Source organism: Drosophila suzukii, chromosome 3 (assembly GCF_043229965.1).
Source record: "Drosophila suzukii chromosome 3, CBGP_Dsuzu_IsoJpt1.0, whole genome shotgun sequence".
NCBI classification, from domain to species: domain Eukaryota; kingdom Metazoa; phylum Arthropoda; class Insecta; order Diptera; family Drosophilidae; genus Drosophila; species Drosophila suzukii.
Genome location: NC_092082.1, coordinates 40,173,748 through 40,188,622, shown reverse-complemented (window position 1 = coordinate 40,188,622; position 14,875 = coordinate 40,173,748). Strand labels below are relative to the sequence as shown.

Below are 14,875 nucleotides of genomic sequence, written 5' to 3'. Positions count from 1 at the left end.
CTATCATTGCTGAGAATTCCGTTAAATTGCCTGAGTGCCGCAAAACATGTCACTGTTCCCACACCAGTGCGATCCCATCCGTGACAGGTATGTATTGGGCGTGGGAGTAGTCTGTTACTCTAGCGTTAACTACCGCTAACGTTATTAATACAATTCCTGCGATCCTGTTAGAAAGCGAAAGGTTAAAACTACTGTGCACCTTATAGGGTAAATATGTGTAAGTGTCGGGTGCGTGTGAGCCGTTAAAAAAATTAAAATTAAATCTGAGGTTGTCCTTATGGACCACCCTCCCTATAATCAGAACAGACGTTCCCCTGTCTGCTTGTACGCGCTCTTCTGTGTACAGTGGAGTTAGTTTATTCCCTAACCTTTTCTTATTTCTAAGGTATACTTTTTCTCCTAACTCAAAAATTCGATTTTATCTTGTTGGGTTGAACCTATTTAGATTAGCTTGTTGAGCTTTTTCGATTTGTCGTCTTATTGCCAACCTTTTTTCATCGCTGGCTGAGTGCATAGCATCTTTTGGTTGCAAATTCGTGACTGAGTGTAGCGTTTTGTTGTACTCTACCGTGGCTCTCATGACGAGTTCGACGGTGTCACTAATTTGTTTGTCAATTTTAATACACCTTGCTGTCTCCGTTAGGGTGCTGTGAAATCGTTCCACTTGCCCATTGGAGCTACTGTGTAAAGGAGGTGCATTAACGATGTCTATGCTATACTGATTTTTCAACAATGAATTTATGGTCTCCGAGTTGAATGATGCCTCATTGTTGCAGTATATGGTCTTGGTTGTAGGAAAAAAATTCACAAGTTGTATGATGGGTCCACGCACGTCTACTATGGCCCTAGAAGTTAGTGGTTGCACTACCGCGAACTTTGAGAATTTGTCGACACAGGTTAAATATAACTTTTAATCTGTGGAGTATTTGGGGCATTTCGCCCGCATACGAAGGGATTGGTGTGACCCCCAACTCCTGCTTCTTGGGGTGTCTGTCGTATTTCGCCCTAGTGCGTGTTTTGCAATTAATAACTACCTCATTAGCGAGCTTATTCATTTTTGGAAAATAGTAGTCCTGAAGGACTTGTTTCACATTTTCCTGGGCAGCCCTGTGGGCGCGGTTGTGTTCGAAAGTTATAATTTCAGACTGCTCATTTGCATCTGTGATATCATTCACAAATCTTTTACAGTGCCAGAACTTAGATGCCGGGAATTCCAGCTGGATGCAAGCTAATGTATGGAGGTCACAGTGAATGGCGTTGACAACATTCACGTTAACGACCTCTTTAACCAACTCGAGCAGTGAGTCTTTGTTATTGAAATGTATTATGTGGCGGGGTATACTCCCGAAAATTATAAAACTTCGACGTGAAGGCTGGCTTGCTTCTTCCACAATTATTTGATTCCTGAAGCAGTTCAAGGGTTTATCCGTGGATTCGACCGTGTAGGTCAAGGAGACTTCGCTGTGCACAGTGGCAACATCGGATTGGGGTTCATTTTGCATTGAGTTAATATTTTGTCGGGACAAGGCATCGGCCATAAAATTTTCCTTTCCTGGCTTATAGAATACCTTTGCGTTGTGTTCTTCAATGAATGCCTTCAATCTGTTAATTTTGGCATTAGTATTTCGCTCAGAAATAGCGAACGTGCGAAAATTCGAATTTCTTTGGAGCCATATAGGTAATTTTGTAATTTCCCTATAGCCCAAACAATGGCTAACAATTCCCTTTCGTTTGTAGCGTAGTTGAGCTCGCAGTCTTTTAATGTGCGAGATATCATCGTGATTGGCCGTAGTCAAGTCAAAGGGCAGTTTGAAATCTGGATAGCTTAATATGACCTCTTCAGATGATAAAATGTTCCGCAGGTGCTTAAAAGCGCTGCGTTGGCTCTCATCAAATTCGATTGCAATTTTTTTCGACATATGTTTGCTTACCGAGCCATTCTCTCCCTTAAGTATGGACGTGAGTGGCCTTGCTATAGAAGCGAAATCTTTGACAAAACTTCGGTAATAACTGGCCAATCCTAGAAAAGATCTAAGGCTGAACAAGTTTTTTGGTTCAGTGTATTCCTGTATGTTTTTTACTTTTTCAGGGCCTGTTTTGGCTCCGTCTGCTTTGACTATAAAACCCTAAAAATTCCACACCTTCTTTGAAGAATTTGGTTTTCTCTTGTGCCACTCTCATGTTGGCTTCACACAGGCATTTGCGAACTGTGTCAATGCGTCTTACATGGTCAGCAGCGTCTTCGGAAAAAATTATCGCGTCATCTACATAAACGTAACAGATATTCCCAATCTGCTCGCGTAGCACGTCGTCGATTGCCCTTTGGAAAATGCTTCCTGCATTTTTAAGCCCAAAAGGTAGACGGCAGAACTCATATTTTCCTCCGCTCATGGAGAAAGAGGTTTTTTCACGGTCACATTCGGCCAAGTAAATCTGGTGGTAAAAATTTTGCCTTCCCTAAGTTCTCCAGAATCATAGGGGTACTTGGCATAGGGTAACGATCGGCAATGGTCCGTTCATTCAGTTTCCTAAAATCGATCACCAGTCGTTTTTTTTTTTGGTGCCATCGGCTTCGGAGCCTTTTTTGTCAACAACCCATGCTGGGCTGTTGAATGGCGAAATAGAAGGACGAATAATACCGTCTTTTAGCAGCTGTTTGATTTCTTTATTAACAAATTCAGCCGTTTAGTTCGGGTTCGTTACTTTCCGTATGAATCCTGGCAATGACCGAGGTGTTCAATGGAAGCGCCTCGTTTGAGTTCAAAAGCACTTTACTCCTCTTAAGGATAATTTTTCTAAAGTCAGCTTTCACTGAATTTGGGACATTTGTGAAGTTCACGTTAGGGCAGTCGAAGAATTTAAGCTGTTCGGTTACGTTTCCGTACCTAATTTCGCTGCTACGTTAGTCTAATGCCGCTCCCGCCTGCGTTAGCAGATCGAAACCTATTATGGCATCAAACCTTCTCAGGGTATCTAACAAAAAGAAAGGGGCCTTTAGGCCAAATATATGCATTAGGCATTTGTTTTTTTTTACTGGAACCATGTATGGTACTCACAGTGAATGGGGGCTTCACATAATTCTTTGCCGCCCCAGTATCTATTAGAATTTTCATAGTTCTCCCGCCAACCTTCGCTCAATGAACGGTAAGCGGGACCTTCCTCTAAAAACTTGAGAAGATCGTCAGAGTCAAGTGAGTCGTTGTCCTGCTCAGTTGCATTCAGTGCGGCTGCGGCCGCGCCTTCATAATCCTGTTCTTCCTCAGCAGCTTGCTCAACGTTGTTTATCCGTTGGCGCCTCTGACCAGTCATTCTTTCCGAAGGGTTTGGACTTTTTGGGTTTTGAGGAGTGGGAGATTGTGTATTATTCCCCTGGGATGGTTTAAAATTCGACGGATGTCTAAGCTTATAAAACGATGGATCTACACCCATGGTCTCTGGGGCTGCTCTGGTTTACCCCGATCCGTCCAGTTGTCCTGTCTGTTGTTGGTTGGTAGGTTGTTTTGAAAAAAATTGGGATTTTTTTCCTGGCTGCGATCGTTCCCTAAATATTTGCCTTGTTTCTCGGGCACTCGCTGTTGGCCCTTTTGGAAGTCAGTATTCTGATTTCTCTGCTCGACAGCCTTGGCATATGTGGCCGCGAAGAGTAAGAGTTTGATCCCCTTGACGGACCGACTCAAGCCCTTGCCGTAAAATGCACAAGGACGTTTTATCTGCGTCAGAGCAGTCTAATCTAGCCAAAATGTCATCAAAATTACGCACTGTATTGTACGAATCCAGCAGCGCTCGTGCTGGTCTCCTAATCATATTTCTTATAATTGTAACGGACTGGTAATGCGCACTACTGCCATTATATGGTTTAAATAACTCATAGGCGTCTGTGGCGGACTGCCTCCACGCCACGTATTCATCCTGTATCCCGTTAAAGTCTGGAATCGACTCTACTATGAGTAATGGTATGTCGCACGGCACTGGTACTGTATTTACTGCTATTCTTTGATATGTTTCAACTTCTGGCGCCTCTACGCGCAGACTCTGTAGCTGTTGGTTAACTGCACTAATTTAATCTTGAAACTCGGCTCTAAGCCTTTGTTCCTGTTGAGCCAATGCGGCCTTATACAAATCATAATGTCTATGTCTTCTTCCTGTACCTGTGGTGGTTGAAACCCTTGGGGCACTTGGTTCCACTCTTCTTCACTTTCACTTTCAATTTCGTGTTTAACCTCTCTATATGGACCCTGAAAGCTCATAAGGCTACTCTATGGTCAACATTAGACACTTATACTATATGGCCGAATATTTGACTCGGCTGAAATTAATTTGGGTTTGGGATTTAATACATTTACTTTTTTCTTATATTAATATATGTATTTAATATTAAAAACCAGGTGTTTGGTGTCCAATATAACCAAACAAAATTTTTTATTACTCGAAGGCGATAGAGCAAATATTTTTTATCCACAAAAACAACTCACACTTCCTATAAAAATACTTGAATACAAAATTTTCGTCCGTTTATATAACGTTCTATTTATTTCTTTCACTGTGTATGTGTTTGTTGCTTTTTATACCCGTTACTCGTAGAGTAAAAGGGTATACTAGATTCGTCGGAAAGTATGTAACAGGCAGAAGGAAGCGTTTCCGACCCCACAAAGTATATATATTCTTGATCAGGATCACTAGCCGAGTCGATCTAGTCATGTCCGTCTGTCCGTCTGTCTGTCCGTCCGGATGAACGCTGAGATCTCGGAAACTATGGGAGCTATGCTATTGAGATTTGGCGTGCAGATTCCTGAGCTTCTTACGCAGCGCAAGTTTGGTTCAGCAGAGTGCCACGCCCACTCTAACGCTCACAAACCGCCCAAACCTGTGGCTCCTACAGTTTTGATGCTAGAATAAAAATTTTGAATTTGAAAATTTGAAATGTAATTTTCTTATCAATACCTATCGATTGACCACTTTAACGCCCACAAACCGCGAATACCTGTGACGCCCACAATTTTTATGCTAGATAAAAAATTTTAACTGAAATGTATTGGTCTCGTCAATACCTATCGACTGATCCAAAAAAACTTTTCACGCCCACTCTAACGCCCATAACGCATAAATCTGTATACCGCCGGTAGGTGGCGCATTTTATTCTCGCTGTGCTGCTTGCATATCTCTATTTAGCTGAGTAACGGGTATCTGATAGTCGAGGTACTCGACTACAGCGTTCTTCCTTGTTCTTTATCTTTTTTTGTTTTAAATATGTAGCTGCATTAATAAGATCAAACCACTTACATATTTTTTGTCTACAATTTTGGGTCGTAAACTCTATAAGTTGGGTGCCAATTAAGTATTGTTGTTGTAGTCTTCCCTCGTCTAATCGACGATATTCCAATTGGTGTTGGTGGCCGGTTGGCCGGTTACTGCCCTTCTTAACCTGCTGGCCTAGAGACTCAGACAGTTTGAAGTGATAAGAAGTTAACTGCGGTTTGCCGGAGTTAAATCAAATGGAGCACAAGTTCTTTATTCAATGAATAACAAATGGGAACTAAAACTTATAAGCTGTACCCTGGCTAAACGTGGCCGGCAAGCCGTCCGCTTGTCATACAAAAATGCTGACACCAGCAGAAAGGGCATAACTCACCATGCCAAGAACCATGCACGGCCCCTAAAGGCGTCTTATGCTGAGTCGCCACATAAAAACACTAGGGTGACCCGAGAACCGCCCAAGATTTGTACCGACTTATAAGTTACTCCTTAACTGTGTTAACCACTCCCCCCTTAGAAGTGTGACCGTCCTCGGTCATCTAGAATTTATCGACGACCTGTTGTATTTCCCGCGACGCTCGCTGCCTTCTCAACACTCGGAAGAGTAGGATAGAGCAGCTGATAAGGATGCTGATTCCCACGCCGACAGCGAACCAGATGTTGGTGACTCCAGCCGATTTCACCTCCTCCTTAACCTCCAAGTTTTGGTTGTTCATTCTTTGGAAAAGGGGCATACTTAACACTGGATTATGGCCGATGATGTTTAGCAATGGGGATACCCCCATGCCCGGTGTTTTTTTGATAGCTTCACGTTGATTCGAATACTTAGTGCCATTGATAAAAGCTATTCGCTCGAAGGTGATGAGATGTGAACCGTTGATAGTTATCTCAGGGCCATCGTCAGTGCTGACCCGAACTGGACACTCGTTGATAATTAGTATTCCGTCGTCTACCAGTGTAATGGGGCTTAGATGGCTGGCCTGCGTTTCGCATCGTGCTATACCCCCTGCATGTAGGCCTCAAGTGCAAGAATCGTGGGCTGCCAGCTTGCAGAAGGATGCGAAATTTGTTAATACGCATTCAGTGACTGCTAGGACATCATTGTAGCATTCGGCTATTACGTTGTTCTGCAGTGTCAGAATGGTGTGTTGGTGTGATACGGGAAAGGTTGTTACCTTTTTACATGTAATTTTAATTTTAGGATATGCAATCAGCACATGGATGATATTATCGGACTGAAGGACTTTAATATTAGATGCCTCTAATAGGCTTATGATAGGGACCTGTGTGGGGTGATCTACTAATACAGACTTCAAATCATCGTGGTTAACAATGGCCGGTTTTATAATATTGGCTTTAGCAAGTTTGACTGTGAGCATTACATTTTGAATCTCGGTTATTAATATTCTACTTCTGGCCAAAAGAACATCGTATAAGTGTGAAGTGTCAACTATATTGTTTTGTTTTGCTTTAATAATTTTATTAACACTATCTGTGAGCTTGTTAATTTTATCCTGCGTTTGCGTGTTGATGATTACCTGACTGTTATTTGACTCTATCAGTCGGGACTCGGACATTTTAACCATTTCAAGGTCAGATGCGTCAGATGTGCCCGCTACCACCTTAAGTGCGGTTCCTAAGAAGTCTAGACTCCTGGCCATCCTGTGGTGTATTTAAGCTTATAGTATGGTCAGTGTCGACCTCTAGCAATTGTCGCATGTGCGACTGTGGGAATAAATCGGACTACTTAGTAGTTTCGTCTATCATTGCTGAGAATTCCGTTAAATTGCCTGAGTGCCGCAAAACATGTCACTGTTCCCACACCAGTGCGATCCCATCCGTGACAGGTATGTATTGGGCGTGGGAGTAGTCTGTTACTCTAGCGTTAACTACAGCTAACGTTATTAATACAATTCCTGCGATCCTGGTAAAAAGCGAAAGCACCTTAAAGGGTTTTTTTTCGTATTCCTTTTTTACCTTATTATTACGACTAATAAATATACATTTACAAAATAAATGGGCGTAAACTGCAGATGTTGTGCGGTACGGCCGCAAAGCAATGCTTCGCACAACCGCGGCAGCTTACGTGTCCAGGCCTCTCCTCTCTCTCTCAACTATCCTGAGTTTTCGCATTACTGACGCGGCGAATTTTGTCGTCGCGTCCCACTCCATTTGGCCCCTTAGCATGGTTGGCACTAGCGTGCTGGGGCTAGTGCTGACACCGGTCGCTAATTCCAGAGCGGTCCTGTCCTCCACAAACCGCACGCATTCGAATAGGACGTGGCGTGCGTTCTCCTCGATTCCAGAGCCGCAGGATGGGCATCCGTCACTCGTGTCGTGTCCGTACTTCTTCAGGTACGACCGGAAACATCCGTGACCACTCAGGGTCTGGGTCAGGTAAAAGTCCACCTGCCCGAGGCTCCTTTGCAACCAAGGACTCAAGACGGGAATGAGGTCGTGAGTCCAGCGTCCAGAGGTTGCGGAATCCCACCTCTCCTGCCACCGAGAGATGGATCTCTCTCACGCGGGCCGTCTTGCCTCGTGACCGTTTCCTCCACTTCTACTACCTCTCTTACTAGTTTTTGTATCGGATCTAGACCAGCTATGACCAGCGCCGCTTCCTCGGACATTGTCCGGAAGGCACTGGATATCCTTGTGGCACATAGTCTGTGCGTGCGAGCCACGCCACTCATGTACGAGGGCGTCGTGGCGGCTTTAGCCCATACCGGGGCGGCATAAAGTACTTGGGACGTAACGACGCTCGCTATGAGTTTCCTCCGTTCCTGCTTTGGGCCCCTTGTGTTCAGGAGAATCCGCGCGAGCGATCTGGCGGTCGCTGCGGCCATTTTGTTGGCGTACTCCAGGTGCTCTTTGTAAGACACCCTGGTGTCTATCATGACGCCTAGGTATTTTATGGCTCTTTGAGAGACTATGACAGCCCCTCCGACCGTCAGCTTGGCCGTCTCGACGAGTTGCCGGCTGCTTATAAGAACGGCCTCTGTTTTGTGTGCCGCGAGTTGGAGCCCGGCAAGTGACAGCCATGACTCCACCTTCCTCACCGCAGTGTTGGCCATGTCCTCCACTTCGGCTATCGTCTTGGCCACGATCGTGATGGCGACGTCGTCCGCGAAGCCAGTCACTTGAACGTTTGCAGGCATGGGAAGCCTCAGCACTCCGTCGTACATGGTGTTCCACACCAGGGGGCCCAGGACCGATCCTTGTGGGACCCCAGCAGTAACTATGTACTCTTTCGGGCCGTCGCTCGTATCGAAAGGCAGCACCCTTTCGCCGAGGTAGCTGTCGACTATCCTGGTGAGGTACTCCGGGATCCGTAGCCGCTTAAGTGCCTGCATAATCCTCGTCCAGTTCGCCGTGTTGAACGCGTTTTTGATGTCGAGCGTGACCAGAAGGCAGTACTTCTTCGTGCCGCCTTTCCAACGCTTCCCGCGTATGGCTTCCGCAGCTGTCCCGGTGACCATTCGGATCGCGTCCAGCGTGGACTTTCCTTTCCGGAAACCAAACTGGGTGGGGGATAGGCCACCAGCCACATCTACGGCCAGGTTTAGCCGTTTCGAGATGAGCTTCTCAAACACTTTGCCAACAGTGTCGAGCAGACAAATTGGCCTGTAGGAGGAAGCTTCACCAAGCGGCTTCCCAGGTTTGTTGAGTAGAAGCAGCTTCTGTACTTTCCATCTCCGGGGAAATATTCCCTCGCGCAGGCATGCGTTGTAGAGGTCCGCGAAAGTGCCCGGCCGAAGCCCATGCGCCAGCTTCATTGCTCTGTTGGGCACTGCGTCGGGACCAGGGGCTTTGTTGTTCTGCAGGCTGCGTCCTGCTTCAGCAACCTCGTCCTCCGTAACTTCCTCGATCTCCCACGTCGGCGCCGTTTCGTGCTGTATGCTTTCCTTGGCGCTACCCGACGGAAACAGTATGCGAACAATCTCGCTAAGGGTTTAAGGGTCCGTTGAGAGCGGCTGCCTGCGTTTACTTGCTTAACCACGAGTATACAGGCCCCACCCCACGGATCCTGTTCGGCTGCGTCGCACAGCTTCAGGAAACATTCCCGTTTGCTGTCCAGGATGGCGTGTTTCAGGGTCCTCCTGGCTTGCTTGAAGGCGGTGTGTGCGGCCTCGGCCCTGTCGGTCCTTCTTGACCGTTGAAGAGCTCTTATGGCCCTGAGGCATGTCCTTCTGAGGGTCGCTATCTCCAAGTTCCACCAAGGTACCGACTCGTGGTCTCTTCTGTATGGTTTGCGCATCAGCATCCCTGTCCTGCGCGCCTCCTCCACGCTGGCTGCTATCGAGTCCGCGTTGGTATCTGCGTCTGCTTCCGTGAAGCAGCGCATGTCGGCGAGGCACCTGCTCATCTCCTCGGCGTTTAGCGTCTCCTGGCGGTAGCCCTTGACTGCTCTGTTCCGGGTTCCTGGTCCTGGCCGTGTGCCCACTGTGCATAGGATTGCCTCGTGGTCGCTGGCCGTGAAGAAGTCGCCGATTCTCCAGTGAGAGCGTCGGGCTAACGCGGAGCTCACAAATGTGAGGTCTATGATAGACCCAGGCCCGGCCCGATTGAACGTCTCCTGCGTCCCTTCGTTTAGCAGCGCAACGGTTAGCGTTGCAAAGGCATTGAGTAGGGTTTGCCCCCTTATGTTGCTGTTGGGGCACCCCCATTCTTCGGCCCACGCGTTGAAGTCGCCTGCGATGATAGCGGGGTACCGACCCCTTCTGTCGAAGGCGATCGTGTCCAGTGCATGGCTAAAGTCCGTCGTGGAGAGGCTAGGTGCTAGATAGCAGCTGTAGTCCCACATTTCGCCTATACGAGCTCGGACGAAAACCGAGCCCTTGTGCACGTCCAGAAAAGATTTACCGTTTCTTTTGCACAGCCATATCGCGGCCTTGCCCGATGTGTCCGTTATCCAGTCGCCGTCGTCTTTGACTTTGTAAGGTTCACTGATGACAGCCAGATCCGCCTTACATACCCTCACTGACTGCAGGAGTAGGTCCTGCGCAGCCCGGCAGTGATTCAGGTTTATCTGGATCACTTCCATTCGCGGGGCTTGGCTTCGGCTCTTTTTGCGGCGTGAGGACACCGCCTGCTTCCTGCTTGGTGGTTCCTCGACTTCGGTCCTCCTTCGGTGCAAATAAAGCATACGCTCTCGTTGGGACATTGAGCGATTTTGTGCCCCGTCTTGCCGCACTTAATGCAGCACGTACTTCTGTCCACTTTGCTATGGCACTTTATAGCAATGTGCCCAATCTCTAGGCACTTGTATCACCTGGGCTGCGAGTCCCTCTCCTTCACTTTGCAGATATACCATCCTAGCTTGATTTTACCCTTACAGAGAACCGCTTCTGCGTCTTTGCTGGGCAATCCAACCACTGTTGTCTGGGTGTCTCTGTGTGATGGACGCAGACTCCTCAATTTAACCGATTCGGCGTTCACGGCGAATTGGTCCACCAGAGCTTTGGTGACATCTTCGGCCTCAACTAGCGGGTCAAGGTCGCTAATCACCACCGTCCTTGTCCTCGCGCTTTCGGATAGCGCTCTCACCGCAGTCGCTTCTCCTAGAACCGCCTCAAGGCTCTCTCTTATTGCCTCCGTGCTGGTGTCCTCGCTTCTGTTGAGCTCCTGAAGAAGGTTCCCGTTCGCTGTGCGCCTGACCTTGTTTACACGGGTGCTGAGGTTTTGCAGCTTGCCGTCGTCCCTACGGGTGACCATCGCTAGGACTTCGCTGTAGGTCTTGCCATTCGCTTCCACTATAAGGGCGTCCGGGCGGTGAGGCTTTCGCGCCCGCTTTTTTGGAGCAGCCTTTCTCCAGGCGGTGGTCGCGTCCTTTCCAGCGTCCTTTCCAGCGCTGCCTCTCGCGGCTGTTTTTTCTCGGGCGCCTCGGTTTTTGGCATGCTCCTCTTGTGGATTTCTCCTCTTTTTCTGCTGGAAACCCGCGCTCGCGCAGACGATTGCGCTGGTGGAGTCGGGGGGTCTCCCCCGTCTAGAACCGTGCCGGGTTGGCTTAGCCTTCGCCACGGATCTGTTTGCGCCGCGCTGGTGAGCGGCATTGTCCTTTTGAAGACAGACCGGAGTCTGTTGCTCCTTGCTCTCGCTGTTTCGGAGAGGGCTTTTGCATTTGTTGCACTCAGTTTTTTTTTTGCTGGGCTCTCCAACTTGGTTGAAGGAGATCACTGCACCTTCTTGGAGGGACTTCATCCTCGAGAACATCGCTTTCATACTCACATTGATGTGACGCACCTGCATTACGATCGTGAGGTGGAGGACTTCGTCGAGAAGCGCTCCAATCTCCGCGAGCTGTTCTGGTCCAGTGAGCTCCTGGTCCGCTTTGGGCCTCTTAGCAGAGGCAGTTCTTTGCCCACCGGTTGGGCTGCCTGGGTCTCTTTGGCGCTTGGCCGCGTCCTGCAACTTATCATCTTCCCGCGAGGACGGCGGGCCCGCGGGTTTTTCCAGGACTGGTGACCTAAGAAGCTTCGAGCTGCTCTTGAACGCTCCGGCTGCTTCCGTACCTTTGTTTTTATTTCTCCTGCTTAAACTTGGTGCATTCACTGTCGGCCAAGTTCGCCACCGTCTCGCCAGGTTTGTTGTTGGGAATGGGATTTAGGGCCTCCAGAATCCGTGCCCTGGCCGTGGGGGTTCCCACGGGTGGATTTCCACTCGTGTGGTTGTCTCCTGGAGTAGTATCGTTTTTTGTCGACATTCCTTTCATTTGTTGCATTTTATACCTACTGCCAGGTTGTTTGCATTTTAAACCTACTGCCAGGTTGTTTGCATTTTATACCTGCTGCCAGGTGACGTGGCTGCCGGCCAAAATGGCACAGACGCAGACCACGCAGCCGCCCAGCATGGGTCAGACGCTACTTGGGTCTTAGGCGATAAGATCGGTGTGCGCGGATCGAGGTTTCCACCGGTGGCCGCGGATTTCCCCACGACTTTCCGATGGAGATTATACCGCCTCTACTCGGTCGTCAGAGCCCCGTTTCACGGTGTACCGCGTTTTTTGTCTGCTCCTTGACCTTTGGCACCAGGAAGACCTCTGCCGTGCAGAAGTGGTGTCACTCGTTCGGTCCCGGACTCCTTGTCAAGGAGTTCGAGCAGCAGCCCTTAGATGTATGCTACTGCTGAGCGCCGATCGACAAGTGCAACCCGTAGCGGGTAGCAGTCGTCAGCTAGCAGCAACGCACAAATGTGGGCAGTACATTCCTACGCTGGGTGCCGCACCAACACCACCCTCCCTCTAATCAGAACAGACGTTCCCATGTCTGCTTGTACGCGCTCTTTTGTGTACAGTGTAGTTAGTTTATTCCCTAAACTTTTGTTATTTCTAAGTTGTACTTTTTCTCCTACCTCAAAAATTCGATTTGGTCTTGTTGGGTTGAACCTATTTAGATTAGCTTGTTGAGCTTTTTCGATTTGTCATCTTATTGCCAACCTTTGTTCATCGCTGGCTGAGTGCATATCATCTTTTGGTTGCAAATTCGCGACTGAGTGTAGGGTTTTGTTGTACTCTACCGTGGCTCTCATGACGAATTCGACGGTGTCACTAATTTGTTTGTAAATTTTAATACACCTTGCTGTCTTCGTTAGGGTGCTGTGAAATCGTTCCACTTGCCCATTGGAGCTACTGTGTAAGGGAGGTGCGTTAACGATGTCTATGCTATACTGATTTTTCAACAATGAATTTATGGTCTCCGAGTTGAATGATGCCTCATTGTTGCAGTATATGGTCTTGGTTGTAGGAAAAAAATTCACAAGTTGTATGATGGGTCCACGCACGTCTACTATGGCCCTAGAAGGTAGTGGTTGCACTACCGCGAACTTTGAGAATTTGTCGACACAGGTTAAATATAACTTTTAATCTGTGGAGTATTTGGGGCATTTCGCCCGCATACGAAGGGATTGGTGTGACCCCCAACTCCTGCTTCTTGGGGTGTCTGTCGTATTTCGCCCTGTGCATGTTTTGCCATTAATGACTACCTCATTAGCGAGCCTAGTCATTTTTGGAAAATAGTAGTCCTGAAGGACTTGTTTCACATTTTCCTGGGCAGCCCTGTGGGCGCGGTTGTGTTCGCAAGTTATAATTTTAGACTGCTCATTTGCATCTGTGATATCTTTCACGAATCTTTTACAGTGCCAGACCTTACTTGCCGGGAATTCCAGCTGGATGCAAGCTAATGTATGGAGGTCACAGTGAATGGCGTTCACAACATTCACGTTAACGACCTCTTTAACCAACTCGAGCAGTAAGTCTTTGTTCTTGAAATGTATTATGTGGCGGGTTTTGCTCCCGAAAATGATATAATTTCGCCGTGAAGACGTTTAGCCAGGGTTATTCATTGAATAAAGAGCTTGTGCTCCATTTGATTTAACTCCGGCAAACCTCCGTTAACTTCTTATCACTTCAAACTGTCCGAGTCTCTAGGTCAGCAGGTTAAGAAGGGCAGTAACCCTTCCATCCTAAACTACCTTAATCAACATTTGGGGATCACCGGCCAACCGGCCACCAACACCAATTAGAATATCGTCGATTACACATTACGTCATTACTGACAGCCACCGGCCAACCGGCCACTAACACCAATTGGAATATCGTCGATTAGACAACACGTTATGACTGACAGCGGCGAGGGAAGACTACAACTACAATACTTAATTGGCGCCCAACGTGGGGCCCGAGAACCGCCCAAGATTTGTACCGACTTATAAGTTACTCCTTATCTGTGTTTACTTACATAGGAAATTCCATAGGACAAATTCAGGGGGAAATATTCCCTTAGAAGCGAGCGCAAACCAATCTAGTTTTAAAACAATCTTATATATATAAATTTGTTCTCCCCGATCATCAAATGGCAAAAAGGTAAAAACTTAGTTAACGTTGCTAGTGAAACATTGTGGGTGTTAAAATGGGCGTGACAATTTTTCTTTGAGTCAATCGATAGGTGTTGACGAGACTAATACTTTTCAGTTAAAATTTGTTTTCTAGCATGAAAATTGTGGGCGTTAGAGTGGGCGTGGCACACTGATGAAACAAACTTGCGCTGCGCAGGAATCTCTAGAATTTGAATGCCTAGTCCCAGTATTGTATAGTTTCCGAGATCATAGCGTTCATACCATGGCCAGATCGACTCGGCTAGTGATCCTGATCAAAAATATCTTTACTTTATGGGGTATACTAGGGTTCTCAATAAGAAAACACGAACCACTTTTTTAGATTGCTTTTGTTTGTCATAAAATATTTACATATCGGCTTATACGCACATATCAATGATTTATAACCTATACCTTTTTACAAATATTCGTATTGTATTCGATTTTTAGAAATATTAAATTTATGTTATGAGTTTTAAAACTTTTATTTCAACAACTTACTTGAATAAAATTATATACATATAATTAATATTTTTCTTTAACTTAAACTATGAAAATAATCCGTTTCCACATTGCAGCACATTAAAGCAAACGGCGCAAACTCGAACTGGTTTGTTAATTCCGAATTTTAAAATGGGTACATCGTTACTAGAACATTTGGAGCATAGAACCCTTCCACAATGTCGGCTTAAATTACAACAAGGGAAAACATCATCAGAAAATTCTTATAATTTACACTGAATTCGTTCTT

General features: G+C 47.0%; 1 protein-coding gene across 3 annotated transcripts in view; it reads right to left on the bottom strand.

The window, feature by feature from the left end:
- Positions 1–14,584: 14,584 nt before the first annotated feature.
- The window catches only part of LOC108015673 (retrovirus-related Pol polyprotein from transposon gypsy), a 98,609-nt gene continuing 98,318 nt past the window's right edge, over positions 14,585–14,875 (bottom strand). For all 3 annotated transcript variants that reach the window (XM_017082184.3, XM_065868498.1, XM_065868499.1), the window contains one exon: positions 14,585–14,811. In XM_017082184.3, coding sequence (XP_016937673.3) covers positions 14,673–14,811 — 139 coding nt within the window. In that variant the 3' untranslated portion in view covers positions 14,585–14,672. The remainder of the gene's footprint in view (positions 14,812–14,875) is intronic.